This window comes from Rhineura floridana, chromosome 4, assembly GCF_030035675.1.
Source record: "Rhineura floridana isolate rRhiFlo1 chromosome 4, rRhiFlo1.hap2, whole genome shotgun sequence".
Classification (NCBI taxonomy): domain Eukaryota; kingdom Metazoa; phylum Chordata; class Lepidosauria; order Squamata; family Rhineuridae; genus Rhineura; species Rhineura floridana.
Window position 1 is genome coordinate 158,993,301 of NC_084483.1, and position 12,589 is coordinate 159,005,889.

Consider the following 12,589-nt stretch of genomic DNA (forward strand, 5'->3'; position numbering starts at 1 on the left):
TCCTCCTCCCTCATGGCCAGTTTTACCTATCCTAAGCATGATTGCACGGGATTAAATCCCATTGAACTCAATAAACATGTAAATGATCAAACCTGCCCTCCTCCTCCTTCCCATCACCTTCTTTTTGCCCCTCCCCTTCACTTCCTTTCCTCTCCCCCTCCTTCTGCTCCCCTCTCCCTCCTTCCTCCTTCCCTCTATTCTCCCCTTCCCTCTTCCTCCCCCATGGTCAGTTTCACCTATCCTAAGCATGATTACAGGGGAGTAAATCCCACTGAACTCAATAAGCATGCAAATGATCAATCCATTCTCAGCAAACTTGCACAGGATCCCATTTCTTACCTTCCCGATTAAAAAGCAGAGAAATTTACTAATAGGCAAAAAACCTTGCGGTTTAAGAACCTACCTATAGCCCACAGATATTTCTATCAAACTTTAAAAAGCAGGGAAATTGGGTAGCTATAGTGAATGCACCAGGGGAGCAGGAGACCAGACCTCCTCTCAGATATTCTACTGCCCTGCAAATTTATCAAAATGCAAACACAATTTGGGTTGATCTTTCACAGTCCAATCCACTTCCTGTGTAGCTTGCAAGAATTTGGTAACATGTGCCTCTGAGCAATCTAGCTATTGAATTCTGCACCAGCTGCAGTTTCCTAACTGTCTTCAAAGGCAGATGTTTTGTCTTTTAATATATTGTTAAATATGTTTTGTTGTTGTTTAATATATTGTTGAAGATGATTTGTTTTAATATATTCTAAAGTCTGTTTTTATGATGTTTTAAAGTATTTTTAGTGCTTTTGTTTGCCGCTCTGGGCTCCTACTGGGAAGAAGGGTGGGATATAAATCTAATAATAAATAAATAGGCAGTCCCATGTATAATGCAGTGCAGTAATCTAGCCTAGAGGTTACAAGAAGTCAGTCTACCCCTGTTCAGATAGGGTTATAACTAGGCCACCAGCTGAAGCTGATGGATGGCACTCCTCGCCACTGAGGCCACTTGAGCCTCAAGCAACAGTAATGAGTCCAGAAGTACCCCCAAGCTATGCGCCTGCTCCTTCAGAGGGAGTATAATCCCATCAAGAGCAGGTCACATCCCTTCCATCCAATCTAGGGAACCACCCACTAATAGCGCCTCAGTCTTGTCTGGATTGAGCTTCAGCTTATTTATTTTTTATTTATTTTATTATACTTGTATACCGCCTCATAGCCGAAGCTCTCTGGGCGGTTTACAGTAACTAAAAACATTAAAACAAATACAATTTAAAACAGATCTTATAAAAACAATTTAAAACACAATTTAAAAATTTAAACAGTATAAAACACATGCTAAAATGCCAGAAGAGGAAAGTCTTAACCTGGTGCCGAAAAGATAACAGTGTTGGTGCCAGGCGCACCTGGCTTTCATCCAGTCCATTATTTAGGCAAGACATTGGTCTAGCACATCTGCTGCCACACCTGAAGATTTAAAGAAAAGATAGAGTTGTGTGTCTTCAGCATATTGCTGACAAAGTACTCCAGATCTCCAGATGCCTCCGCTGAGTGGTTTCATGTAGATGTTGAATGGTATGGGGATAAAGTTGAACCCTGAAGAACCCCACACTGAAGGTTCCACGGGGCCGATCAATACTCCCCAAGCACCACCCTCTGAGAGCGACTATCCAGATTAATAGAATCTGAGAATGGAACAGTCATCAGATTAAAGGTCATATTTTGCTGTTGGTGTGTGGGTTTTGGTACATATCAAAACTGCTTCAGAATAACATGTTTTTTGATAGATCATTTGTAGCAAATCTGTTTTGCTTGCCTATTGAACTTGTATAATGCTTGTGATTAATCAGTTAAGAAAAGCTTTGCACAAATGTAATCATATTAACTACTGTTGGCTTGATTTTTGTGTTTCCTGACATTTATTTCCTTGACAACTATTGCACTTAATTCCATACTCCTAAAAAAAAAAAAAAAAGAGCACCAACCAAAGATCTTGCAGTTTTCTGTAGTACAGCCAGAAAAAACAGTAGCAAGCTGTCTTCTTCAAAGTCACGTTCCTGGAAGATATTCTGGCAACCTGGATGCTTAAGCACATTCTTAAGAAAAACAAGTTCTATTTAATTAAGAAACTATTTGCTTATTCTCTTATTGACAGGAACAAACTGCATCTTATGCAGATTGTTCCTGGTTTTAGCAACGGATCATACCACATATATGGAAAAGATGTCTGTAGGCATACAAGCTCTGTGCTAAGTATTGTTCTGATAGTTCAGATCTAGACTCCTAATGGTTGGATAAATAGTCTATGAGCCAAAATTAGCTGACTGAGATTGGTGTCCACCAAGCATGCTGAGATGGCAGGCAGCAGTTCCACTGAAGTCAGTTGTTGCAGGATTGCAAGTATGTGTCATCTGGCACAATAGTAATGTAGATTGCTTCCTTTTAGAAGAGAGTACTGTTCTCTCACTCTGATGAGTTTGTAGCAATCTCTGCTAAGTATTCCGTTTTCTTTTTCTTGCCCTGAATGGTTTTCCAAAAGTGGAGGTGAGAGGGAATTTATTTTTGCATACTACCCAGAGCCATAGGAGCTGAGTGGGCTGGAAATCAAAACAAATTAAAGATGCACTAGCATTTTTTTAAATCCTATATTATTATTATTTATTAAATTTATATTAAATGATGAAACTGAGGTTATCATACTTTGGACACATAATGAGAAGACATGATTCACTAGAAAAGACAAGGGAAAAACAGAAGGAAGTAGAAAAAGAGGGAGGCCAAACAAGAGATGGATTGATTCCATAAAGGAAGCCACAGATCTGGACTTACCAGATCTGAACAGGGTGGTTCACGACAGATGCTCTTGGAGGTCACTGATTCATAGGGTCATCATAAGTCGTAATCAACTTGAAGGCACATAACAACAAAATTTATTAAATTTACATCCCTTCCTCCCAGTAGGAGCCCAGGGCCCAGAGCCCATCCATCTATATAAGATGGATGATGCAAACTGTCACTTCATATGTGAACTTACCTATTTTTGTTTTGTTTGATTAATTGTTTGTAACCATACCATTTGGGCTTTCATTTAATCTGAAACATTCCAAATGTTGGAGTTCAGTGTGATGCCTCCAGGTAATTCTGTTTAGAAAATGCATCCTAAGTTGTATCTGAACATACGGGGCATAACAGGACCAAAGTAGTTCAGAACTTCTAGGCCTTACTGACTTCAGTGAAGGAATGAAGACCTATGTTTTTAATGCTCTTACTAGGATTTGAAAATGCATAACTACTTTGGCTGCATCATGCACGTAATATTTTGGTAGATGTTAGAATCATAAAATTGGAAGGTCCCTCAGAGATCATCTAGTCCACCCCTCTGCCAGTGCAGGGCAAAGGTGCAATTGCCCAACTCAGTAAATATTGCTGTATTTACACCAAAAATCGTTATTAGCATACTGTAGATTGAACTACGTTAATAGGGTTTTTTAATACTTCAGTCTCACATTTCTGAAAAGAGATGCTTTATTTTAAAACACAGCTAAAAAGAATTTTTGATTGGATACAAACATAACGATCACTAGCTATTTCCATCCTTGGAAACCTACTTCTATTTGTCTTTATATCTATTTATATAGACATAAATATAGATATTCTTAAAAAGTGGGTGTAATTTATATCTTCTTCCACCGATAGCGTTTCTGTTTAGGGTTGGCTGTTTAAAAATTGGAAAAAGACTTGGGATGGGAACCGGAACGGTGCTCTCTACCGTTCCTACCCCCATCGGCAGTCCCTTTAACCTCTCAAAATGCCATTCTAGAATGACCCTTGAGCTTCAGTTTGGATCCTGATTTGGGGTCAGCTGTTTTATAGATCCAAAACAGAGAGAGGTAGTAAATGTAACCCCAAGTTAGTTAACTGATATATTAAGATAAATAAAACCAATTATTTACAGGGAACAATATTATATGAATGTATGTGAATGCTACTGGGAGACTAAAGAGATATTGTCATATATCCTGGAACTCTTCATAGCACAAATGGTTACAATTTCTTCTAAAGGAAGTTCAACAAATAAAACACACAATAATCATAAAAGACACGTGAACTCTCAAAGATAACTGTGAGAGCAGGAGAGAGCATACCAATAAAGTGTGTGGTTGTGCATGTTGCAGCTCCCATAATGGTGTGAGGACCAAGCATTCCTAACTTTGTTCATAGTGTCTTGCAACATCAATTTTAATGCTAAGCTGCTTCCCATGCAGTAACATTATCTGCTTCATAGAATACATGGCTGTGGTCACATATTGTCAGATTGGTGGTTGTATGACAATATTTAACTAGTGGCCAAACCATATTTCTTTAAAATATTTTAATACCCTCTTTACAATTAAAAACTTCCTCAACACAGCTTACAAAGCATAAAATATGTATTAATACAATTAACTAGAACAACATTAAAATAACATTCCAAATCAAAATTGGAACGTGCTGTACTCTGCCATGTAAATGTTACATATTTTATGAATTAAGACTCTCTAACATACACTTCCTTTTTTGCAATATATTTTTCAAAAGGCAGGAAATAAATGGATGTTTTTCAACACTGATTGTTTCCACACTTAACTTGAGAGAGAACTCCTTGCCCCTCTCCTCTGTTCAGCATGGGAGGGTGGATCATCCAATGAAGTGTAGGTATATCCTGGAATGAAGGAGACACCAAGCTAGTGCAAACACTCAGGGACTGAGGGGGAAGAGCTAACAGCCTCTCTTGCATTGTGGATTTTTTAAACGATATTTACTGAGACCTTTCATGGATGCTGTAGGAGGTACTGGCAGGCATACTGGTACCTGCAGGTGACATGTTGGTGACCTCTTTTGTATAACATAATCAGCAAATACTGTTTTCTGTGAGTTCATGATTTAGGAAATGAAAGTCTGGCTAAACACAGTTAACTAATGCTTTGGCCGCATTGTGAATTTACTGATTTTTTTTTTTAATATTAGCTTATACATTCAAGTAAATAGATTGCTTCCTGGAATCTTATCCACTTGAAAGCATTTGGTAAAAGCAGAAAAACTGTCTTTAGTCATACTACCCTTGAATGTGCCAGGAAAGAAGGCAGTCATCTGCAGGATGCTTCTGCCAGTGTATGTTGCCATTTCTGTGGTAGGGCACAATAAGCTATACCATATTTCTCTGCATGGAATATCTGGAAGCTATGTTAGACTCGGTGCCATTGTTTTGCTCATATTGTTGGAATAATGACGCTGGCACAATTGTTTCTCATTGCACCTTGTATCTTAATTTTGTTCCTGCTGCAGAACAGTAGTATAAGTAATGGAGTATACTTTTATAAGGGTGTGCTTATGCAAATAGAGTGAGGAGAGAGTGTGTGGTTCACAGCCCTGACCTAGTAGAGTGAATTTTCTGTGCAGAATTGGGGGGAAACAAAGCTTATTGAGAAAGCTTATAAGGACTGAGGACATGAAGAAGAGGCACTTCCAGTGTTATGTTTTGCTGCTGCCAAGATGTTGTTCTTTATTCAGTTTGGCGCAAACAAAATAGTTAAATATAGTGGCTGGGATCCAAAGGGCAACACGTAGAGCACTGCATGTACACTGAGGCTTTAACTGAGCCTTCAAAAATTTTCATTACACCTCTTAAAATGCTGATCCTGAAGACTAGGAGACCTTCTGGAGCAGGCCTTGAAGTGGCTTGAGGGAGTATACTTTGGTAGTCTATAAAAGAGATAGTAAAATATGGCAACTACGTCCCCCTCCCCTCTAAATTTACAGGAGTTCAGTGAAACTAGTCTCTTTGGTGTATGGAGTGTTTATTCCCCAACTTTTGTTTTACTGTAGATGGTAAGGGGCCAGTGTGGTGTAGAGTTAGAGTACTGGACTAGAACCTGGGAAACCAGGCTTCAAATCTGTATTCAGCCATGAAGCTCACTGGGTAATGTTGGGCCAGTCAGAGTCTCTCGGCCTAACCTACCTCACAGGGTTGTTTTGAGGATAAGGTGTGGAGGGGGAGAACCATGCATGCCACTTTGAGCTCCTTGGGGGAATAGTGGGATATAAATATATAAATAAATAAAATATCTTGATAAACTGATAATTCTAAACGACAACTTTAACAAAAGGGTGGTTTTAAATCAATATGAAAAAGATTGAATAAAATTGTTGATTTAAATCACGTATTTCCTGAAGAAATATGCATAGTAGGTGGTTCCTATTACAATTTGACTAATTGATCAAGAGGATTGAGCCTTTTTATTACCTAAGAGCATAAGCAAAACATTTAGCCATGTCTCTTGTACTGCAGACCTGTGTCATTTTAGACCAGAGTGACAATTGTGAAATTAGCAAGTCATTGGCTTGGCTTTCTTTTTGTATACATGCAAAGACAATAAGATTTTAATTGTCCAGAACTCTTCAACAATATGATTTGGTAGTTTGTCCAGTAATCTTAAATCTTATCCCCCCTCCCTGATATTTGTTCATTTTTATAGAAAATGCAGTTTTTAACTGAATAGGCTTGAGATGATGAGTGGACTTCAATATGTTATGTTCTGACTTTGGTTAAAACCAGGATATTTTTGTAAAGAGACACTTGCCATCACTTAAGTGTGTAAAATAAAAAGTATGACATAAAATACAAAATGTTCTCCTTGGAAAACATCCTAACAGTTTAATTTTTATATGTTTGTACTTCATTATCAGATTTTAAAAAATAGATTAAGATTTTGCTGGATAGCTTGCCTTATTTTTGTTCATCCTCAGAATGATTTTTCTGTTATGACATACTTTAAAAAAACTAGTTGGAATGAAAGATCTATTTTGTGAGATGAGTTCTATTTCTAAAATTGATGTGTTAGGGTGAAGCTATTCAAAAGCTCTGTTCTGATGCAACATTGATCAGGTTGACAAGAATAACCATGCTGTTGAATAGAACAAATGACTGTTTCCTCTCTTTCTTTTTTTTTTGGTATGGTGTTTTTTAAGTGCACTTGGGTGTGATTCTCAGGCTCAGTGGTATGGGTTGGGATACTCTGCTCCAATGCAGCATAGTTATTAAAATGTTGGCCACTTCCTTTAACACAATACTAGTGATGTAACACAATAGAAAAATGTGGGAGAGAGGGTATTCCTATTTCTCACTCAAGTGATGTCAGCCCATACTGACACATTACATCCGTCAGCTTTCTGGAAAAGCTGTTTGCTGAAAGTCTTGTAAAAAGGAAATAGAAGCTATACAGAACTTGCTTGATTTCTGATCTTGGAATGCAAGATTGATTTCCTACGGGACGCGCAGTGTTCTTTAGCTGATGAAGTCTGATAAACTGAATTTTCTTATCACTTGCTCTCTATAGCACATTAGTAAATTGATAGCCATTGAGCCTAATTAGCAGTTCTTAAATCATGGTATGTGCCAAGAATCACGACCCTTCTAGTCTCTGCACTATTTGAGACGACTCCTCTACTTCATGTGTAACTGAAACAAGTGTCCGCTTGTTGATGTTGATTGCCTTACACTGTTGAAAGAAACTAATTCTATTTTTTCTGTTTAACATCTGGTTTATTTTTTATTTTTGACCTTAAGATCTTTCTTAGACTAGGAAAGGAGTGAATGAACTCAAGACTTATTCCCAATTTGTTCCTTAGGACACAGTATTTTTCAAACAAGCCTTAGAGCTCTTTGCTTTCCAGGGGCCCTGCACTAAATAAAGTGGAGTACACATACTCCATACTATACTACTACTATACCATACTATACCATACTACTAACAAAAACCAGTAATTATTTGAAACTAATGCTGATAAAAGTTAAAGAAGAAAGCACAAAAGCAGGGCTGCAGCTGAATGACAACAGAAGATTTATGTAACTTTCAAGTTGACAACGAGGATATTAAACTTGTCAAGGATTATCAATACCTTGCACAGTCATTAACCAAAATGGAGACAATAGTCAAGAAATCAGAAGGAGGCTAGGACTGGGGAGGGCAGCTATGGGAGAAGTAGAAAAGGTCCTCAAATGCCTAGATGTATCACTGAACACTAAAGTCAGGATCATTCATGTTATTCCAGATCTCTATGTATGGATGTGAAAGTTGGACAGTGAAAAAAGTGGATAAGAGAAAAATCAAACTCATTTGAAATGTGGTGTTGGAAGAGAGCTTTGCAGATATCATGGACTGTGAAAATGACTAATTGGGTGTTAGAACAAATTAAACCAGAACTATCACTAGAAGCTAGAATGATGAAACTGAGGTTATCATACTTTGGACACATCATGAGAAGACATGATTCACTAGAAAAGACAATAATGCTGGGAAAAACAGTAGGGAGTAGAAAAAGAGGAAGGCCAAACAAGAGATGGATTTGATTCCATAAAGGAAGCCACAGACCTGAACTTACAAGATCTGAACAGGGTGGTTCATGGCAGATGCTCTTGGAGGTCGCTGATTCATAGGGTCACCATAAGTCATAATCAATTTGGAAACAGATAATAACACCACAATTGGTATAAATGTCTTTTTAAAAAGGTGTTTACTGTAGCTATCCTTTGATAAGAAAATGTTTGCAAACTAACATTTAGTGAGAGTTATTCTCCCATAAATCCTGTGCTCTGTATGTAGAGAGTGGACCAAAGATTGCTTTATTCTTCTGAATTTCTAATACTGAAAGTAAGTTGCTCCCTTCCAAATGTCACTGCAGGTTTTACCTAACATAGTTTACCTTTATTTACAAACACAGCCTGAGTTTGGCAGAAAATATAATTTCAGATGTTGCATTACAGCCTAATTTATCATTCACTCTAAGTTTTTGTTTCGGCAAGTATTGTATCTGTCTTAAGCATACAGAAATACCATACAGCTTGGTCTACTCAAGGCCTCTCCTTGGTTGGGCAGTGAAAAAGCAACTACATTACAGTACTCTTCCTCTGTTTGTAAATTAACTCAGTCTTTGTCTCAATTCGTTACTCAGAACTTGGCCTCATGGAATCCTTCAAACCCTGAATGCCTCCTGCTTGTTGTAAAAGAACTTGTGCAACAGTATCACCAGTTCCAGTGTAGCAGACTCCGTGAGAGCTCTCGCCTCATGTTTGAATATCAGACATTACTTGAAGAACCTCAATATGGGGAGAACATGGAAATTTATGCTAGCAAAAAGAACAATTGGGTAAGCTGTCACAAGTGCACTCACAAAATAATGTAGCACTTTTAGAGATTCCTATAGGAACTGTAGCCATAGGTTTGGAAAGGTTATTTGCGCTAGGTGTGTGACTCTCCAAGTGTATGAGATGTCCTCAGTTTGTCTTCTTCCTTGTCTCAGTTTACCTTCCTTGCTCTCTGCTTCCTCTTTTGTTCAGTACTACTGTTACTTTGCTAATTTAGATGTAAACAAATGTAGAAAAAAGATCACAGCAATGAAAAAACTTTTGTGTAATTTTTTTTAAAGTATAAATACTTACTCAGCTTCATTTATTACAGTGAGCTCTCCAAATTTTTAGTAATTCTTATCTCTTTGTTAATGAATGAAACAGTAAAACTTCCAAGAGGTTTGCTATACAATCCCTACTATTGCCTCTGCTGTACAGTGATATTACTCAAGAGAAGTCTCACTATTTTTTTTCATTTGATAGACTGGTGAATTTTCAGCTCGTTTTCTTCTGAAATTGCCGGTAGACTTCAGCAACATCCCCACTTACCTTCTCAAGGTAATGATCCACCAAAATTTATTTATTTATTTATTAAATTTCTATACCGCCCCATAGCCGAAGCTCTCTGGGCGGTTCACAACAAGCAAGCAAAACATCAAAATACAATTAAAACCAATATTAAACAATTTAAACACATTAAAAATATCAATATACTAGCATACTAAATAGTAAAATGTAATAGGATGTTAAAATGCTTAAAATGCCTGGGAGAAGAGGAATGTTTTAACCTGGCGCCGGAAAGATAATAATGTTGGCGCCAGGCGTGCCTCAGCAGGGAGATCGTTCCATAATTCGGGGGCCACCACTGAGAAAGCCCTTTTTCTTGTTACCGTCCTCTGAGCTTCCTTCTGTGTAGGTACCTGGAGGAGGGCCTTCGATGTTGATTGAAGTGTACAGGTAGGTTCGTATCGGGAGAGGCGTTCCATCAGGTATTGCGGTCCTAGGCCGTGTAAGGCTTTATAGGTTAAAACCAGCACCTTGAATCGAGCCCGGAAACATACAGGCAGCCAGTGCAAGCAGGCCAGAATCGGTGTTATATGTTCGGACCGCCTGGTCCCTGTTAACAATCTGGCTGCTGCATTTTGCACGAGCTGCAGTTTCCGAACCGTCTTCAAAGGCAGCCCCACGTAGAGCGCATTACAGTAATCTAATTTAGAGGTTACCAGAGCATGCACAACTGAAGCGAGATTGTCTCTGTCCAGATAGGGGCGTAGCTGGGCTACCAACTGAAGTTGGTAGAAAGTGTTCCGTGCCACCAAGGCTACCTGAGCCTCAAGTGACAAGGACGGTTCTTTTTTTTTTTTTTTTTTTTTTTCAATAATTTTTATTCAAATTTTCATAAAACATACAAGACAAAATCATAAAACATTCAAAGACAAAAAACAAAATCAAAAATAGTTAAACAAAAAGAAAAAAAGAAAAAAAAAACAAAAATAAAAAATAAAGAGTAAAATATTGACTTCCCATTTGTCAAAGATCAAATCAGTTATAAGTCTATAATATATAGCAATCCTGTCTCTTAAGTCATATTATAAAATCACTTTCCTCCAGTAGTTATCTTACTTAATCATCAAATCTCATAAACATTACTTTATTCTTTCCACAAAAAGTCAAAGAGAGATTTCAATTCTTTAAGAAATATATCTATCAATTTTTTTTTTCCAGATAAGCATATCGATTAATCCATCTCATTACTAATTATGATAATCTTATTGTCATAACCATAGTCAAAATAAACATTTCAATTAATCCATCACATCAGAATCTGTTAGGTTCAGTAATTTCAGTAGCCATTGTTCTATTATCTCTATTAGTTCCATTTTCCATCTTCCATCTTCAGTAGTCTTGTTAAGTCCAGTAATTTCAATATCCAATCTTCCATTATCAGTATTCCATAATAATCTTGCTGTCAAAGCCATAGTCATATAGTAAGAGTCTGATGGGAATTACCTCTATCCCAAATATTTTCTTGCCATCCATTCTGAATAGGTTGCTGAAATACTGCTGTAAAATCATATCTCTGTTCTTTTTTTCAAAATACACTGGGTCATCTCTTAAAAGTTTTTCCATTGTCACATGGCTGCAGTTAATTCCATAGATTTTCTCTATATTGGGCTCCATCACATCATTCCAGTCCAGAAGATAATCCATGCCATTGATAACTTTATCTCTAGAATCTTCATTAATTTCTTCAGAGATAACATTGAGTTCCAAACAATAGATTTTATTTCTAAAGTCCATAGACTCCAAATCTTGTTCCTGTTCCACGTTTGTTCCAATCTCCGGGATCTCCTCTCTCACAGGGACCCCTATTCCAGTCTCCAGGGTCTCCTCTCTCACAGGGACCCCTGTTCCAATCTCCGGGGTCTCCTCTCTCACAGGGACCCCTTCCAGGGTCACCTCTCTCACAGGGACCCTTATATCTTTAATCTCCTGCTTCATTTTACTCAATTCAATTTTCGTTATCTCAATCTCATCCATTATTTTCTGAAACATAGTTATTTCCAGATTCTCAGCCACTTTCTTAATTGCCATTTTAAAAGAAAAATATAGGAAAACCACTTCTTATTTCAGCAACAATTGGGTTAATACTCCAAACTTGGTGACATCACAGTATAAACAGAGCAGACAGCCTTATCTCTCCAATAGTTAAGTAAACAAAATGCAGTTCCCAGGATCGAAACAATTAATGGCAATCATCAAGAAACAGATTCGTCAAAATAAAATAGACCAAAAAGAGAGTAGTCTCAAAACAGTATAATATTTTTCAAAATAAAAATCTGGAATAGAAATCCCTCTTCTGTGTGTATCTTTAGAATGCAAATCCAGGACAGCTTTTTGCAACAAAAACAGAGATAAGCTATTAATTAGTGCGTAGCAGAGAGAAGTTACGGCTCCCCAGTGAGATGTCAAAAACCGATCAATCTGGCAAATCTCTTTTAAACAGCAACAATTTAAGTCAAGTAAAAGAAAAATATAGAAAGAAGGGTGCTTGCCTGTTAATGCGTTCTCTCTTAGAAGATAAGATGAACGTTCGCTTTAACAGATAGAGCTTGCTGTTGAAAATCCGTCCCACCTTCGTCGGCTGGACCTCGTCCCATAAATTAATGAGATCTGGTCGTCCCAACAAAAATAGGCTTTGAGGTTAATCTCTTCGTTTCTCCCTACCCGGGAGAAGTTTAATCAGTCAAAAAAAAGAAAAAACTGACTGATATATCTGAATAAGCTTCTTTTGAGGCAGGAGCCCGTCTCAAAAGCAGGCACAGGCTAAGTCACCCTTCCCGGAAGTCCGACAAGGACGGTTCTAAAAGAACGCCCATGCTACGAACCTGCTCCTTCAGGGGGAGTGCAACCCTATCCATGACAGGTTGAACA

General features: G+C 37.7%; 1 protein-coding gene across 3 annotated transcripts in view; it reads left to right on the top strand.

Moving 5' to 3' along the window:
- BABAM2 (BRISC and BRCA1 A complex member 2) overlaps window positions 1–12,589 on the top strand; it is a 227,782-nt gene that overhangs the window by 34,453 nt on the left and 180,740 nt on the right. For all 3 annotated transcript variants that reach the window (XM_061624941.1, XM_061624940.1, XM_061624939.1), the window contains exons 5-6: window positions 8,980–9,174; window positions 9,638–9,712. In XM_061624941.1, the coding sequence (XP_061480925.1) occupies window positions 8,980–9,174; window positions 9,638–9,712 (270 nt within the window). The remainder of the gene's footprint in view (window positions 1–8,979; window positions 9,175–9,637; window positions 9,713–12,589) is intronic.